The sequence below is a fragment of the Triturus cristatus genome, chromosome 10 (assembly GCF_964204655.1).
Source record: "Triturus cristatus chromosome 10, aTriCri1.1, whole genome shotgun sequence".
NCBI classification, from domain to species: domain Eukaryota; kingdom Metazoa; phylum Chordata; class Amphibia; order Caudata; family Salamandridae; genus Triturus; species Triturus cristatus.
In genome coordinates this window covers 799,003,307-799,022,503 of record NC_140593.1, presented here as the reverse complement: position 1 = coordinate 799,022,503, position 19,197 = coordinate 799,003,307, and the positions used below count along the sequence as shown (strand labels likewise).

Here is a 19,197-nt window from a genome sequence, read left to right as displayed (position 1 = left end):
GATTTCCACGAGACCACCCACAAATAGCAACATTCCATAATGCAGTAGTAAGCACAACAATAGAGTATACATTTACCTCCTGCTGAATGTTCCCAAAAGTAATGGCTTACCATATCGGAACCTCAGACTACAGCGATCATTTACCACAGGAAATTGAAGAAAGGTGACCTAGATCCCACGGCCTTGCAAGAACTGAGGCAATTGAAAGCTAAGCGCAGAAACTAATCTGGCGCCTCAAAAAAGATGCTGACGCGGCTCTCTGGGCTAAACTCATGCATGACATTAAAAATAATAGCTCGCAATTTTGGCAAAAGGTCAACACTCTTGCCAATCCGCTAAATCTAGGCATCAATTCGCGCGTAACAGTAAAGGCATGGACAATCTTCCTCCAAACCCATTTCAACAAAGACCGAGAAACTCAACCCTGCATTAACAACCTCTTGCCTGAATGGCAAGTATCAACAACTCAAAAGGTCTCCGATACAATACTATAACATCTCTTTACAATCACTATCACACAAATAGATTGGTAGAGCCTATAGGCCTCAAAGATGAGACCTATTAGACCTGATTGATTCCCAGGGGCCCAGTGGGCAAAAGCTGGCTGAGGTAGGAGGCAATTTGTTTTTCTGCTATACCAAACGGCAACACTATTGAAGACTGAGATGAGAATGTTGTTGGGGCCTCGCATCCTGTTTAGTCTGGGTCACACGTGGGACAGAGAGGCCCTGGAGTCCACACTGTGATGGTCTGCAACTGTACATCATTAATAGCCAGGGAGGGGTCAGGGGGCGCAGTCGGCAAAGCCTGGCTATGGCAATTTGTTGTTAGTTGGCTTTTCTGTTGATCCGTCTGGCAACACATCAATGTGTCCAACCAGGCTCTGGGTGCGCAGCTCCGATGTTTTCCAACCTCAGCCTGTGCCCCTTCCTGACCCGAGTGTGTCTCTACCTTATGTGCACAGAACTTTAATAAAGTACTGCCTCTGAAAGACCTGTTTAATATCATGGTTACGCATTCATTTAACAGTATATCAGGTTACAAGGGCACAAGTGCCTTTTAATTTCTGGGGCTTTGCAGCAGTTTTAAAACCTTGTTAAAGTTTCTTGTTGCTCAAATGGATGTCATTTCTGATATGTATATGTTTTCCTTGTCTTTGTTGCTTAATTTTGCTCGCAAGAAAGTGTCACTCACAGTCGTTGAAATGTCACTCATAATTATACGAAAATTACGAAAATGTCACACATAGCAACCTGAAACCTTGGCAGTTATGGGCATCCAAACCCAAACAACTCAACCTGGCAGTTTGGCTCTTGAAGTTGTAGAGTTTGGATACTTGAAATTGCCACTAGTGTGTGTGGACATTGTAAAGGAGGCAAGACGCCCAACCACAAGAACTTGTTATGCAGCTAGTGGAAACCTTTTGTACACTACTGTATAGCCTGGTACATAGATCCATGTGCGCCTACTCTACAACACTCACAAAGTGATTCTGTCGCACCTCCATTGTGAAGCACTTCCGCTGCTCCGGCAATGTTGCAGAATCGGCGTTTGGCGTACAGAGCTTGGAGTGCGGCTTGGCGTGGCTACTGGTCGGCCGATAACTTGTGCCTGTGGCGACAACTTGTGCCCCCTTCCCCCCTACGCAAGCAGCCCCATGGTTTCAGCGATCTACACCGGGTGTGGCTTACGGTGCGGTGTGATGTGCGGACTGCGGGCGTGGGACTGAACTGTAGGGAGGCCCCACTCTGCCCTGTTATACCTGCCTTACCTGCTTCCCCACGGTGCCTGAAGTGTCTGTGGGGCAGGTGACCCAAGCTGTGACCTACTGACTGCAAGCATTACACGGGCCATGGGTCAGCGGGTCGGCTTCTGATATCACCGACCCACCGAGACCCATACATCTGAGCTCAGCCTACGTGTGCAACTCGTGGAGCCCCGGAGAAAACCTGCCGATGCCTCCCTCGCCCTGCCACTTTGCTGCTACCACCATCCACTACCACCATCAACCTACCTCTACCGACCTGCCAGCTGAACGGAAACAGCTCTGTACAGCTCTGCCCTTGCCCTGGTCTGCTGCCCTCCATTTCGTCTCCACCGGACTATACCAGATTTTTCCCTGAAACTACACCTGTTCAACTGCCAGGGAGCAAAGTTAGCTGCGTCGGGCAGCAAGGCGGTAAGGAGAGGAGGACTGGCGTGGGGGGACTGAACGAAATACTAAAACTGAAAACCTAAGCAGCGCCTGTGATTGTGGCCACGATTCCGACAAGGTCCCCAAGGCGCACAAGCTATAAGGCTACATGGCTGCAAGACCACAGGGGTGAGTAGCACAAAAACAGAAGGCACCACAGGAGGCATCACATTAAGCACTATTTGAGCGAGCACTCATAGCACTCACTGTACGCACTGGATCCACCTGACCTGACTCGAGCGGCCTGTACAACAGCATGCCAGTGCACCCAAACTCTTAGCCCACACCGGCAACATCTAAGCATAAACCCAATCAAATCCAGACCCAGCCTAGACCCAACCCAGACTTGCCGAGGAAACAAGCACAGCGAGGCGAGGGTACTCAAGAGCAGGCAAGGTCGCCCAAGTAAACTGTGTGGAACTGCATGGTAGACAACTTAAGCGGGACAATATAGGGGAAAGGAAGTAAGAAAAAATACAACAAGGTAGTTGCCGTCTGGCAAGGACCAGTTAAGGAAAGCGGGGAAAAGCTAGAAGGGGCATTGTTAATAACTACAATAATGGGATCGGGTAAGGCAAGGCAGCAGGTGATAGTGAACCCTAATAAGAAAACGCGCGGGCAACAAAGAAGGCACTTTCCTAAGGAAGCGAAGAAGAACAGATGAAGAAAAAGAAGGAGGAAATCCTCCTGATCTCACCACTCTTCAACAGCCCGCAGGCTCTACCAAGGCAAGTGGTGCAATCACCCGGACCATTCCGACCAAATCAAGCCATCAACCAAGAATATACACTAAATTCTCCTTCATAAAAGACGTCGGGCTGGCTTTGTGCCTGAGCAGCGACAAAGAAAGTAGCCTCCCTACTCCTCTCCAACCAATCAAAACACACCAGATAGCGCAACAGCAGTTGAAGATAAACTGCGGAGAGTCTGCAGTCGCCAGGGAAAGGTCATGCACAGCAAGACTAGGAGACACAAGCGAAGAAAAAGGGAAGATTAAAGGCAACGGGGATCTCGGGCAAATAATCAAAGACATACGGAACCAACCTGAGCTGATCGCGCCAAAAAACATCAATAAACCCAATGGGAGGGAGAAATCGGCCCAGGACAGGCCATAGATTATGCAGCGGCAATGGAAGAGGAAGGAAATGAAAGCACCAACAATAATTTCCCTCCCAGTCACATCAAGGAAGAAACTCCGGATAAATGGTTACCACACCAACTGGGACAATAGGAGGGGAAGTCACAAGTACCTGGAAACCCCACCAATAATAATATCATCTTAAGGGGAGAAACAGGACCTCCCGAACTCCCCCAACAATACAAGGGACATTCAGAAGAAGATTCCAATCAAGAAAAGCAACTCAACTTCACATCTCCATTTGTGCTTAATCCCACGGTGGCCTGGATAGGTAACAAAGACCCCACACACATGCCAACCAAAATGGCAGCCAGAAAATTCAACTCACTTCTTAAACGACAACACCAGAATGGCCGGACCAACCAACCCAGGAACAACTGCATGGCCAACTCCTGGAAGGCACTGCACAATTCGAACCAAACAAAAAAAAAAGGGCCATACATTTCAACAACTCAGGATAGTGAACCAGAGTCATCTTACCTCACATCAGAGGAATGGGAGGAATTGGTTGCTTCATATTCTCTTACCCCACAAGTTGAAATCCAAGGAAAAATAGCTCTCCAAAGCTTAACACCAACCAGGACAAACTGCAGGAAAAAGAAGATATTTGGACCACACTGTTACACACAATGCAAATGCCGGTAAATGCCATGCAATACGAGTCTGAAAAAATGGACATCCAACTATCAGTCCTCAATTCGCTTTCGATCTTCGTCGCGAACATCGACGACAAATTGGCAGATCTTAAAAATCTGATCAGAAGGGCACAATCGGAGATACAAATTGTACAGGCCAGCTGCACCTGCATAACAATTGTAGATAAGCCGGCACCTCTACCAACAGTAATGGACAATCTCCATTCTGACATAAAAGATGCTGTGACACATAAACAAGCAAAAAAAACAGCCCCACGAGAAAGGTCGAGCAACAACTAACAAACTTAACAACTCGGGATCTGACCCAGTGTACTCAGGATCTGACATCAGATTCAAGGCCACCCGAGGAGGGCTTGGACCCGACAAGAAAAAGACGCAAAAAATCTAATAAGTCAAAGATCCCCAACATCCTCAAAGAACAACTCAGTATTCAAAAGTAATCCCCCTGAAAAAATTGTTTTAACAACTGGCTTGTTAACCTCCAAACAGCAAAGGTAACACCAGAGGAAGGAGTGAAATAAAAAACGAACACAGACTATATCACCCTGCAGGGGCAAGAGCAATGGTTCTAGAAAGGATCCAAAGGAAGATCCTCGAGACACTCCAATGCAGGTGGATGAAGCGATAGAAACCGGCCAAGAGTCATCAGAATGCCCGACTGGGAATACCCTGAGTCAGCAGATGTACTAATAGTTAAACAGGACTCAACAATCTATCAAACAGTGCATCTGGGCTCTACAACAATTGTGTTTCATCCTGAGTACAAATCAAAGGGACGGGTCGACATATTAAATAGGGAAAACATTCTACGCCTACTAAGGTCCATCAGTAGCTTGAAGAACCTAAAAACCAACGACCTAGAGTCAATTGAATTTGTTGAGTCTCCAGACCAACCAGGAGTGGAAGCAACTAAAACAGTTTGGGCTACACCAGGCCTAGCTGATAAAGTTTTAAAAGAACACACTAAACTCAATGCATGGGGAATTAAGCTATGGCCCTTCACCAAACCAAGATACCCGGAGCCCTTAACTGCCAATACAGAAAATCAAAAAGAACCTGGGCATGCTCATCTGAGTACACGTTCATACTCAGTGCTGCGAGGAGCCCGAAGCAAAAGTCCCAAGAGTAAAGATTCCAGAGACCAGCAGACTTATAGGACAAATATAACCAAAGTGGAGTTGGATATCTAGGACTATAAACACTAAAAGTCAAAATGTGTGACATACTAAGCTCCCCGCACTCAAAACAAAGAAAAAACCTGAAACTTTGCTCCTGGAACATCAACAGCATGGGAGATAAGACTCTGGACCCGGAACTGCGATCTTACCTCCAACATTTTGATATAGTCTCACTCCAAGAACCTTCGTGCGAATCACCAACAGCACTCCAGGGATTCAACTTGCACTTCCAACCAGCCATAAAGAGCGCCAAATTTGGCCATAGTAAGGGAGGCCTTGCCACATATAGCTCTATAAAGAGCATTTAAGCAATGGAGTCAATGACGCACAGTTTAGCACACCCAAATGCCATGCAAGCACTTAGAATCACCTTACACCGAGAGGTTAAAAATGAGCAGATAATTCTTATAAACCTCTATGTACACCTGCGTGACAGAACTAAAGACAACCAGCAACTAATGGAGGGACTAGAGAAAATTCTAACAGAAGAGCAAACAAACAGCTTGATCATCACTGGGGACTTCAACTTAAATATGTTCAGGAACACAGCTGAAGACAACCACACGGAGGAGGACCCATTCACATGGGATGTAGCAACACAAGACAACAACACAGGTGTAAGACACACGAAAATAGCTCAGAAGCTTCTAGCGACCTTGGAGCAGCTGGGCTTTCGAGTATTAAATGGAAGATTTCCAGGAGACCACCAACAAATAGCAACATTCCATAATGCAGTAGTAAGCACAACAATAGAGTATACATTTACCTCCCGCTGAATGTTCCCAAAATAATGGATTACCATATCGGAACCTCAGACTACAGCGATCATTTACCACAGGAAATTGAAGAAAGGTGACCTAGATCCCACAGTCTTGCAAGAACTGAGGCAATTGAAAGCTAAGCGCAGATACTAATCTGGCGCCTCAAAAAAGATGCTGACGAGGCTCTCTGGGCTAAACTCTTGCATGACATTAAAAATAATAACAGCTCGCAATTTTGGCAAATGTCAACACTCTCGCCAATCCGGTAAATCTAGGCATCAATTCGCACGTAACAGTAAAGGTATGGACAATCTTCCTCTAAATCCATTTCAACAAAGACCGAGAAACTCAACCCTGCATTAACAACCTCTCGCCTTAATGGCAAGTATCAACAACTCGAAAGGTCTCCAATACAATACTATAACATCTCTCTACAATCACTATCACACAAATTTGCAAAAGGATTTCCAAAGGTAGGCGCGAGGGAGCCCCAGGACCAAATGGGATTCCGCCCATATTGTTCAACCAAGACCCAGAATACTGGGCCTCAGTATTAAAACCAACTTTCGAAACATCGACAACACCATAATCATGGAGGGGCTCGGTCATTTCACCCACTTACAAAAAAGGCAATAGGAATAACCCAAAAAGCTACTGGTTGGTAGCTTTATTGGATAACAATGACAAATATTACGCAGGATTACTCCTACAAGAACTAACGTCCTGGGCCGCAGAAATTTCAGCAATCCCGCTAAACCAAACAGGCTGCTGTAAGAATATGGGGACTACCACCAACATCTCAATCCTTTCATTACTGATAGACGCTGCACTTGCTGTAAAACAGCCCTTGTATCTGTGTTTTATTGGCTACAGTCCAGCGTTCAACCATATAAACTTACTGTGGCAAAAATTATAAAGCTGAACATTTCATCGATACTTCTAAAACAGTTAATCCTTTTCCACAGCAACACTTCGGTGCAAGTAAAACTGGGTGAAGGAGACCATCTAACAAAGAAGATTCCAACAACCTCTGGACTGAAAGAAGGCTGCATGCCTGCCCCAATACTTTTTAATCTCTTTATGGTGGAGCAATTGGCCACTCTCAATGGAAGCAACTCACATGCTCCCAAGTTAGGGGGGCCTCCAGTTATATAACTTATTCTACGCGGATGACTTGTTGCTTATTAGCTGGACACCAGTAGGTCTACAGCGCCTGCTCGATATAGCATCTCGGTACTCGGAGGAGAATAATCTCAGCATTAACTGAGAAAAAACAAAAATCATGAGCGTGAACACCCGCAAAAAAAGTCAAAACACCACTTGCATCTGGCATCATGTAAACTGGAAGCTGTACAAAACTACAAGTATTTGTGAGTTATCATCGATAACAAAGGGAACTATATAGCACAACGTGAGGCCATAAAAAAAAGGAATAATGACTGCTGTGCCATTAAGAAACCTAAAAAATAACATCTCTCACCCAAATGTTCTCCCCTTAACCAGAGTGATCCAGGCGAAACGTATACCATCTATCACTTGTGGAAGTGAAGCCATGAGAGGGAGCGATGCTGAAACTCTGAATCGCACTATAGCAAGAGCAATCCGATTTATTAATGGGTTACCAGGATATACAGCCCCCGCACAATTGAGGCTGGAGTTCGGGATACAAAGACAAGAGCTCGCAAAAAAGCTAGTACAAAGTTAAAAGGGGGCTGCCAGATTCGATAAATGCCTGTCTGTGGAAAGAACTACAACCCAAGGAAGCGTGCCCAGCCAGACACTACTTAGACAGCTCACTTGATCAACTGGGGCTGCAGGATCTTTAGGAGCTATCAGGGACCTTCGCAATCTTCAAATAAATAGTAAATAACTCTGTAAAAAAGAATCACTCATACAGGATAAAGCTGCTCTGACAGATCGTGCTCCTGGCTGGTTCACCATACAGTCCTACAGCAAGGCGTCACCCCAAGCTTATCTCCACACTAGCTTCTCTAGAACCATCAAAGAGAGGTTCTTCAAAACTCCGCCTAGGGATATTACCATCTGCATATCATATGCTGCCGTGGCTCCGTCCTCCGAAGCCAGCAATCTGCCGACTCTGTGGGGAGGGAGAGGAGGACAGAGTGCACCTGCTCACTATACGTTGGACCCTTCTTAGACTACTCTTTAATAAGAAACACATTCGGATCTGCAGACAAGCCCAATTAAGCTGCAGCTTGGTAAAATTCCTAACCGCCGCTGAACTGACTATTAAAAGACAAGCCAACCGGTTAGCATACTGTATTGCAGTTGAGCGGAACCTGGTAACCTGACCCCATCTGCATAAGAAGCTGATTGCACTGCCGCCTTAATGAGAACTTCAGTACAGCTAGATATTGGTACACCACACACTTTAAATGCATTAATCACTCCTGAGTTGCAGAGAGGGTGGCCCCCCACACTCTAATGGCCCACCAAACCGGGATCGGAGCTATATGCACTGTACTAAAAAAAAACACCCTCTCTGAATTGATTGCTACATAGGAACAATTTTTATCTAGAACAATTAGTCTCTTCCAAGCATCTGACGATTTTAAATGAATGCATTGCTTTACTTTATCACAAGATTTTATGCAATTATGCACTCGATAAAGGAAAACAGCCTGATGTGGACTAGGTCTAACATCTGATGCAACAGTGGGTCAACCCTCTGCTGCTTTGCACTCAGCACTAACACTTATGACGTTTATCAGAATCTTGCAGAGGTTAAAATTGCTGCTCTTGCACTCTGCACTTTTCCTTGCACAGCCAGGCACTTTGCTTCCTGTTATTTCATTTACTCTGCTGCTAAGTACTTGACCAACAAGGACAGTTTCTCTCACTCTTCTGCTAAGTTTATACCCACAGGGAACCGACTGTCTGCTCAAAATGAAATCTATGTGGAACACGCATGAAATTCACTATAAACCCTGCAGAGGTTAAATTGTTGTCTTGCACATTGCACTTTCCCTTGCATGTCCCAGCACTTTGTCTTTTGCTGCGTCATCTATCCTGTTGGCAAGTATCGGACTAACGAGGACAGCTCTATCGACTATGCCACTAATCTTATGACTATATAAAATACACTGTCCATACTTTTTCTCTCTAAGGTTTTGATCAACTCCCTAGGGAGTACGGGGGTTCTATTTTATCTAATTTGTAATGTGTTCTTAACTGTGACTCACATTTTGTTCAAACTGTTGCTTTGAAAATACGATATGAGATGCACGTTTGTAAAGGTTTTAATTTACTGTACAATAAATTCAATTTCAATTACTCTACAACAGATAGCATACTACTTGTTACACCTACAAAAGACATATTTGGCATACACTTCTATATGACTGTGCCTTTGCGGACGATTGCAACATACATGCAGAACCGCACGCATCAGTTACTTTTTCAAATCCAGTCATTAAGGCTTTTTAAGGAAGGATTGAAAAAAGTAATTCCTCCACTTGCACCATCGGTACCCTTGTGGAGTTTAAACGTTATTCTTACGAGGTTGATGTCCACACCTTTTGAACCGCTGCATTCTTGTCCACTACATTTCCACTTTTGGAAGGTCGCGTTCCTTGTAGCTATCACCTCTCTAAGAACAGTTAGCAAAATTCATGCTCTTACTTTTGAAAAACCTTATTTTCAGGTTTTCAAGATAAGGCACGTCTGTGGACAAATTCCAGATTTCTTCCGAAGGTCGTCCGCCCTCTTTTAATTTAAACCAAACACTTGATTTTCTTGTTTTCTTCCCTAAGCCATAGACCGCGGCTGAGAGAGCACTTCCCAATTATGGGAGAGATACCCTTATAACCAAAAGGGAAAGGGTCAATTGCAAATGCCAAAAGAAAGGAAGGGTTCCCTTTTGTGTCACACACATCAACATGTGCACTATATACTAATTTGTGCCATTATGTTGATTTAGAGGATGCACCACCACACAAACTTACAATTCACAATATTATCACTGAACACTGTTTTATGTATAAAAAAATATTGTTATTAAACATAATCAAATCTTAACATATCATAAAATCGTATCTCAATTAAAAACAAATTACATACAATTCCATCCTTCTTGCAGTTATATGAGTCAATGCTTTATTTGTTATGAAATCATCAAGCCACTGTTAGCACCATATATATTCCTTTTCACAACAGTACATCTGTATAGGTTAAACTACTTTTTGCTTACCCCAAAATAACAAAATGACAATGATTATTCTAAAGGAATCTTTTTCACAAAAACCAAAGTTCATAAAAAATTGTCACAAAAACCATAGTTTATAAAAAAATTGTCGACGCAGCGTTTCAGTGGTATTTGAGTTGATTCACCCCATCTTCTTCAGGACATAATTGTATAGAACGTATATATTAAGGTCAAGGTTCTTTTTTATTTTTACATAAAACAGTATTCAGTAATAAGATAGGACTTGTAAGTTTGTGTGGTGGTGCATCCTCTGAATCAGCATAACGGCATAAATCAGTATATGGTATACATGTTGAGAGTGTGTGACACAAAAGGGATCCCTTTCTTTTGGGGAGAGCACGTCATAAAGTTAATGTTGAAAGGGCACTAATGTACTACAATGAGAGGACCAGACCTTTTAGGAACACACCACATTCTGTTGCTTTCTTTAATCTAAGAAAGGGTAACACCATTTCAAAAGCAGGTATTGCACAGCAGATAGTGAAATGTATTCAAATCTGCTACATTAAAGCCAAACAAACTTTTATCAACTTTATCAGCAGTTACATGCCCACAATCTACGAGTAAGAAAGGGGCTTCAATTGCTTTCTTAGGCAACATCCCTTTAGCTGATATTTGTAAAGCAGCTACTTGGACGAGTCCACGCACTTTCACTAAACAGTGTCATATTGATCTCCAGGCAAGGCAGCATCTCTTGTGGGACAAACAGTCCTATGGACGGTATTTCACATATCTGCACCATCTGATGCCTAGAGCCACTGCAGGAATAGTACTTCTTTACAGTCTATGCATAGCATGTATCTCTGCTGCCAACACATGCTACGAATAGATGCTTATAAGGTAGGTGACATACTCCTTTCCTTGATCCACAGCTTGCGATTCACCGTAAATGCTACTAAGTCCCACCTCCAACCACAACAGATCCAACCCTTCCTGGGATCTTTGTTGAACGCAGTCACAGGGAAAGCCTACCCCAACCACCAGAAAGTCTTGGGATTCCAGCAGCTGCTGCCTCTTTTTCATCCCACTTGTCAGCTCACGGTCAGAACCATGATGTGTTTCAAAGGGTCATGCTTCTCTGTCATATCCCACACCAGAGTCAACATGTGACCCACTACAAGAGTGCCTCACGTGGCATGGTCACAAGCAGTAGGTGAGAGGGAAGATCTAGTGTTGGAGGAGGCTAGCAACCACTGCTCTCTGCATTGGTGAAACAACAAGTTGTTGTAGTGCAGGCATTTATCAGATCTAGTTCCAAAGGTGACCATTACCACAGACCTCCCTTCCTCTCAGGCTGGGGAGTGCATCTTGGTGCAATGACTGTGCAGGTAGTGTGGGCCCTTTACAAACAGGCTATCTCATCAATTACAGAGAACTTCTGGCTAGTCCTCAAAGCCTTCTTTGTGGTCATTCAGGGGAAGGTAGTCCTCAGCAAGATGACCAACATGAAGGCCATGTATTACTTGCAGAAACAAGGCTGAAATCACTCACCCTAGCTCTCAGCAACAGCACTGATGATTTGCCAGTAGGTTATTGGACACATCATTCAACTCTCAGCGAACGTTTTCCGGGGCTGGACAATAACTTTACAGACATACTCATCAGGAAGCATCAACAAGTCCAGGAGTCGAAACTCAACCCACAAGTCCTATTCAGATACTTCCAGCAGTGGGTCACCCTGCAGATGAAAGTGTATGTCCCCCCTCCCAATACCCACCCTCCCCCCTACCCCACACCCCTTTCGAAAAATCTAAATGCCCTAGCTTTTCCTCCAGGAACCTGCACCCACAGTCCGTAGGCAATGGAATATGGATTAACTGACCAGGCTTCTTTGCCTTTGCATTTCCTCCTCTCCCACTCCTTCTGTAGGTAGTGGGGAAAATTAGACCGCTGTCCGTTTTCTGTATTCCAATAGCATATATTTCACTTTAAAACTGAATACAGCTATATGTATTTTAAACTTCTATGTGTAATAAAAAATCTAAAGGTTTTGTTTTGCAGATCCTGAAATCCCCCACAGCTGGTCAGAAGAAGAGGTTGCTGACTTACTCGATCACACCACAGTGATTCTGTGTGCTGATGGTAAGAACCGGGGAAGTTATTTAGCCATTGAAAAAACTGTGTGGTATATCCAGTCTGAGCTTGATTTAAATTCAGATTTTCTCAACCAGTCCCACTACTTGAGGCACTTTGAATTTAAGTGGTTCCTTTTACTACTTCAAGTTTAAATATTTGTTGTCACTCAACGGCACCCCCCAATTCTAAAGACATTTTCCTCGGCGACTTTAATCTGCACTGGAACGACCTCAAGGACTCTCAGGTCAGCGCCATCAAAGACTTCCTGGCCGACCAAGAGCCCTTACCCAAGCCTGCACACTCCCAACACACATGAAAGGCGCCACTCTAGATTGAATCATTGCTAAGGAATCAGCGGTCAAGCTTATCTCTATAGACCCATGCGACTGGTCTGACCACCACGCTATTACCTTCCATTTACCTGGCACCGACAAGACAAGGCCACCGCAACCTGTGAATCCAAAACGTTGGGTTAGAGACACAAAGAACCTAGATCTTGTGCAACTGGCTGCACGCTGCGAGATTGACCTCCCCCCCCCCCAATATATCACAACGGTCAACAACTTCACAGAAAACTATACCTCGAGTATGTCTAACATACTTGATCATCTTGCCCCGCTAAAGCTAAAGAGAACCCAAATCAAAGACAGAAACTCCTGGTTCAACGGATCCCTCAACAATGAAAGGAGAAACCTCCGGCAGACAGAAAGAAACTGGAGACAGCACCCCTCAGCCTCCCTCTTAAAACTTCTCAGTCAGACCAGAAATGCCTATAATAGGAACATCCTCAATTCAAAAACAGAATTCAACTGCAATTGAGCCAGCACATCACCAACTGCAACCTACTAGACGATTTCCAATCTGGGTTCAGGCCTGGGCACAGCACTGAAACCGCCATTCGCCACATTGCGGATGATGCCTTCCAAGACCTTGACCCAGGCAAAACGTGTCTCCTAATCCTTTTAGATTAATCCTCGGCTTTCGATACGGTCAACCACGAAAAACTTCTCGATTACCTCAAACTCAGGATGGGACTAGATGGCTCTGTGCTCGAATGGTTTAGGTCCTTCCTCCAGAACCGCACTCAGAGATTCTTAATCAACTGTAACCTTTCTGCTCCCTCTCCGATTACGGTCGGAGTCCCCCAAGGATCAACCCTGTCCCCTACCCTCTTCAATCTTTACTTCCAACCGCTAGCAGAAATACTACGCACCGCCAATATCTCCTACCACATGTATACCGATGACACCCAGATCTACATAAAAATCTCTTCTCCTGAGGAGATTTTTTCCCTGAATGAGGCCTTGAAGCTGACTGTCCAATGGCTCACCTCTAACCAGCTAAAACTAAACGCACAAAAAACAGAATTTCTTCTAATCTCCCCACCCAAAACCAACCCTGACATTCTGGAATGGACTAAGTCGATTACAGCCCTAACCTGCCCACCGACCATAGTGAACTCTGCCAAATCCCTTGGAATAACCTTGGACTGCAGCTTGAATATGCGTGACCACATCAACTCGATGGCCAAAACTGCCAGGTTTCACCTGAACTATCTAAGAAAACTAAAACCTTTCCTTGACACTCCCGACCTAAAAATGGCAGTCCAGGCACTAGTTATCTCCAGACTCGAATATGGATGTTCTACCCTCTCTGGCCTACCCAAGATCTCCCTGGCTCCCTTAAAAGCCTGCCTTAACGCTGCCGCCAGACTCCTAACAAGTTCAAAAATATTCCACCACATCTGAAAGCTCTGAACTGGCTTCCTCTTGAGGCCAGAATCCAACTTAAACTGGCTTGTATCACTCACAAGGCTCTATACACTAAATCCCCTGCATTTCTCACCCAGAAACTCGTGGTATCCGGAGGAGCCAGAAACTCCGGGTCCGCCAGAGACCTCTTGCTCCAGCCTCCGCAATTTCGAAAGGAAAAATCTTACAATCATGCATTCTCTGGGGCCGCACCAAGGATTTTGAATTCACTTCTGCCTACCATTAGAAGAATTCTGTCTCTATCACGCTTTAAAAAGAAAGCCAAAACCTTCCTAATGGGCAAATTCCTCTCCTAATTCTTGCATTGCACTCCCCTGTGACCTTGTTTCTATTCTATTACTACCACACCTTGGACTGACCAGATGCTATCGACCCGGCACCTCCGGGCACCCCACCCATAGACTCTTGGACCTTCGTTCTTGTAAAATGTATGTACTTGTTTTTATCCCAAATGTTCAACCCCCCTACCTAAGTCTTTTGTATACAACCTGTTAACCCTGTAAAGCGCTCTGATACACTAAATGAATAAAATAAATAAATCAAAATAAAAAAAGATTGCCGCAGGAATTTGATTAATGGAAAGATAATACAAACACATCCACTAAATAATGTGTGTTTGTTCCTAACATGATGCCCAGCAATAAAATCATGCTGGTTATGATGTATCAGATTGGTAGCGATGCCATCAAATCTGTTTGCCTATAGTTTCATAATAATAATATAATCTGAATTCAACAATGTTATCGGACAATGTGAGTTTGGGTTTTCCCTTTCCTTACCTTTTAAAAAAAAAAAATGACCACATTCCCTAAATTAAAAGAAAATGGTACAGTGTCGCCCTGTAGAATAGAAATAGCAATCAACACAAATACTCAACATCCAGAAAGGCAATATAAATTCTGATGGAAAAGAAATTGCAAACCTTGCAATTTGGCAAACTACTTACTATCTCAACCATCTCTTCTTTCGAAAAGTGGCAGGCCATTTTTTGCATATTGGTCTCTGAAAGTTTAAGAATATCTAGCCCCTCCAAAAATATCTCCAATGCTCCCTTTTCAATTACTTGATTGTGGCTGTAAATTTGCTTATTATGTTCAAGAAATATTTTGCTCAACTTTCCCTGTTCCTTACTATGCACCCCTGATACTGGGCACTTACAAACATGAATAGCTTTCCAACATATTTACTCTCCTCATACATTTTCTGTGTATAAGCTCTGTTAGGTGCATAGCACTTAGCATAATAATAGTCTTGTAGCGCCCGTTTAACCTTCCCAAACTCCCTTCTATTCCCCTGTGAGGGATACCGGAAAATGTATCGTACGCTTCTTGTACATTTTTCTCCAAGGCCGAAGGCTGGACTGTTTCCATGAGGTGCAGAGTCAAGACTGATTTGCATATGGCTGGGTTCAAACTAAGGTGGCATGGTGAGAAAAAGAACAATGGGTTTGATTACTACCCCAAGCTATTGCCAGTGTTTAGACGTCTTGCAAGCAGCCTCCCATCACTTTTTGTGTGTTTCGTGTTCTGCCCTAAGTGGCATGAGTATACCTAGAGGTGGGTCTCATGCTCACTGTGTCACTGGAACCAGCTGTACCTGGCCGATGAGCACAGAACTAGTTAGAAACCATCCTGGGTTGCTTGTGTCCGGTTCAAGGAGGACCTGGCTTGGCAGTTAGGGCTTTACTGCTCCCATGAGGAGCAGGTTAAAGACTGATTTGCATATCGCTGGGTCCGAACTGAGGTGACAAGGTGAGCAAAAGAACGATGGGTTGGAGTGCTACCACGAGCTATTGCCAGTTGTTAGACTTACTGAAAGCAGCCTCCCATAACCTTTTGTGTGTTTCCTGTGCCGTGGCATGGGTGTTCCCAGACATTGGTCCCATTCTTACTGTGTCATTGGAACCAAGCTGTACCGAGCTGATGAGCCCATAACTAGGGCTAAACCGGTCCTTTGTTGCGTGCATTCTGGTTCAAGGAGGACCTGGTTTGGCAGTTTGGGCTGGACTGTTCCCATGAGGAGCAGGTTCAAGACTGATTTGCATATGGCTGGGCCTAAAGCGAGGTAGCAAGGGGAGCAAAAGAACAATGGGATGGAGTGCTACTCCGAGCTATTGCCAGTGGTTAGACCTATTGCAAGCAGCTTCTCATCACCTTTTGTGTGTTTCATGTACCAATCTAAGTGGCATTGGTACCTGACTGATGAGCCCATCACTAGGGAGGAACTGGCTTGGGATTTCGAGCTGGGCTGTTCCCATGAAGAGTGGGGTCAAGACTGATATGCATATGGCTGGGTCAAAACAGATGGCATGGTGAGCAAAAGAAAGATGGATTTGAGGGCTACTCCGAGCTATTGGCAGTGTTTAGACTTATTGCAAATAGCCTACTATGACCTTTTATGTGTTCATTCATTCATTCATTTGATCTTTATTTCAAAAAAATTTCAGTCATAAAAGATTACAGTTAAAACAGTTAAAACATATATAAAACCACAGGAGATAAATAAACATTTCATAAAATCAGATTATCAAGCAGGGTATGCAATCATGATATACAATCACCCCTGGATGCCGCTGTAATGAGAGAACATCTCTTGGACCACATAGCTAGCAGGAACTTTGAGAGTGCGAAAACTATGTGCGGTGAAGTGTCAGTTTTAAGGACTCTCATTGCACCAAGACATTTATCAAAGCCCATGTTCTTGCACAAGGGTACCAACCAGTACTTTCTGGCTTTACTGTAAGCAGGGCAAAAAAAGAGCATGTGTAGTTCATCTTCCTTAATCGCACCGCATCCAGGGCAAGAATTGCTCGTTGGTGTAGACCACTTACTTGTGAATGCCCTTAGTGATAGTGTTGCGAATCTCCATTGGATATATAACTTCCTAGCTCCAACTGGGTAAATAAAATTCAAAAACTCCTCAAAAACATATGAATGTTTAAGTGTTAAAAAGGTCGTTGTCAGAGGGCCAGCTTTGGAGTCATGCAGCCATATATTTTGTTTGTAGTCCATAAAGGACTTCGCGAGCATTTTGCATGAAACCCCCCTGCATGCCTGTTCTGGCTCATACCAAAGGACCGATAGTCCCATTTTCCCCAGTTCCTTTTTCACAAATGCAACCAGGGGATTTTCGCTGCACTACCATGGTTCAGCACATCCTTTAATTCAAGCCTATAATTGGACAGTTCTGGAGTTATCCATGTGTTCCATGTTCATAAAGTATATCATTATGTTCAAACATGCATTCAGCCCTGTTCTGTGAACATAAAGATCTCATATCTACTCCTCCTCTTCACAGTAGCTCCCTCACAGAAGAAAAAGTTACACAAGCAAAGGTTAAGTTTAAGTAGTTTCTGTCTCACAGCTGGAATGTCTAGTTAATGATGACAATACAAAAACATAGAAACACAGCTGGAGCCTTCAATATTTAATGAATTACAGTTTGGGCATTAATTTATGATGGTCCAAATAAGCATATAATTTGTTCATCTTCCATATAGAACATATAGATTTCATTTCCATATCCAAAGATAAAGGGCACTATTTTAGTAAGTTTATGGTGTTGATATAGAGCATGTCAAAGATAATGAACTAAAGGCACTGGATTCAAATGTATCCCATCCACTGCCCACCAGTATACATCAAACAAACTGAGATAAGTGAGAGGGAGTATGTACTCAATGTTAATTCATTATTTACCTTCTCTGAAGAGAGTTAGAAAAAGAAGGCCAGTTAGGTGGTGCCTGAGATGGATATTTTGGAAATAGTAAGAAGATAGGAGTGATTAGTACTCACGAAAAGTATGGGGCAAAGCCAAGTAAAAAATACTTTTATTTTTTAATTTGCTAGTGTAGCACAAATTGGTTACAAAAACCGACCAAATTCACTCCTGCAGGCGAACCCTAGACAGAGGTAGATTTTAGGATTTCCTCGCACTTTGTGTTGTTATACTTGGAGAAACAAGATCCAGTTGACCTGTCCATGAACCAGGCAGTTCATACGATTGTCTCTGGACCGCTTTTTTCTAGAGAGACCTGCATGAACTGGGCAGTTTGCGATTCTTAGACACAATTCCCAGAGTCTGTTTGCCTTTTTTATTCCATGTTAGGCAGTAGATTTCATGACAATCACATACTACAGAATAAGACACAATTTTACCCAGCCCTATGCATAACGATCGAAATTCAGCAGTGTACTTTACTAAGGATAACAGTGGAACAGGCAATTGAGACCCATGAACATTAGATGAAATTATCTGTGGCATTTTCCACAAGATGATATTGCCCGGCTAATAAGGTTTTCCTGAGCCTTGATTTTTATTATTGATGTTTTGTTTTAGTGTTTTATGATGATGATCTGACTGACGCTCTATTCAAAACACTCTACCGAATCACTCACAGCTTGAAAAATCCATGCACCATCTACTTTTCAATAGAGAAGAGGTAAGTGCCACTTGCTTTGAGTGCAGGATTTCTAATAAAATTGTCTTTATGTCAAATTTCTCTCTTTGTTGTCACCGTTTCATTATATTCAGCTTGCTGGGTGGCAAAGGTTTGTGTGGATAATATTAGTGAATAACTGTAATGTTGGCATTTACATATTATATTGTCTTGGGGTCACTGAATTTATTTAATATTTCACTGATAAAAGGATTATGTCGCTGTGATTTTCAAAATGGCGTAAGCAGTGGTAAACAACTGTCTGCATTGTAAAGTACCCTATCACAGCAGCTTGGTATACTTTGGAGTTAGGGAAATTGGTAACATTATTTCTCACAGGTTTAATTGAGTATCCATAAACCTGATGACCTAAAGAACTTTGAGAACATATTTTATAACTGGCATCTATAGGAGTTTTTGTGCCACACAAATTTGTATTGAGAACAGTATGACATTTTTTGCTTCCTTTTTGAATTGAGTTTCTGTTTCTAACAGAACTGAACACTGATTCTCTGGAACAAGTTCTCCAAGGTGTCCCACTTATAAAAGGCAATCACAGAGTCTTCTTTGTCTCATACATGACTGGCACACCACCAGTCTATGATGGTAATATACATGCATATGTGAGGTCCTGCGCTGTCATAGATTACTTGTACACCAACCTGTCACCAGGTATATGTGCGGTGAGATGTGATGTTGATAAGAAGTGACTGGTACTGTGAGGTTCAACAGCAGGAATTCACATATACACTCTTTCTC

At 43.4% G+C, this 19,197-nt stretch overlaps 1 protein-coding gene across 3 annotated transcripts in view; it reads left to right on the top strand.

The window, feature by feature from the left end:
- The window catches only part of METTL22 (methyltransferase 22, Kin17 lysine), a 145,233-nt gene that overhangs the window by 112,286 nt on the left and 13,750 nt on the right, over positions 1-19,197 (top strand). For all 3 annotated transcript variants that reach the window (XM_085628339.1, XM_085628337.1, XM_085628338.1), the window contains 2 exons: positions 12,154-12,234; positions 18,339-18,441. In XM_085628339.1, coding sequence (XP_085484465.1) covers positions 12,154-12,234; positions 18,339-18,441 — 184 coding nt within the window. The remainder of the gene's footprint in view (positions 1-12,153; positions 12,235-18,338; positions 18,442-19,197) is intronic.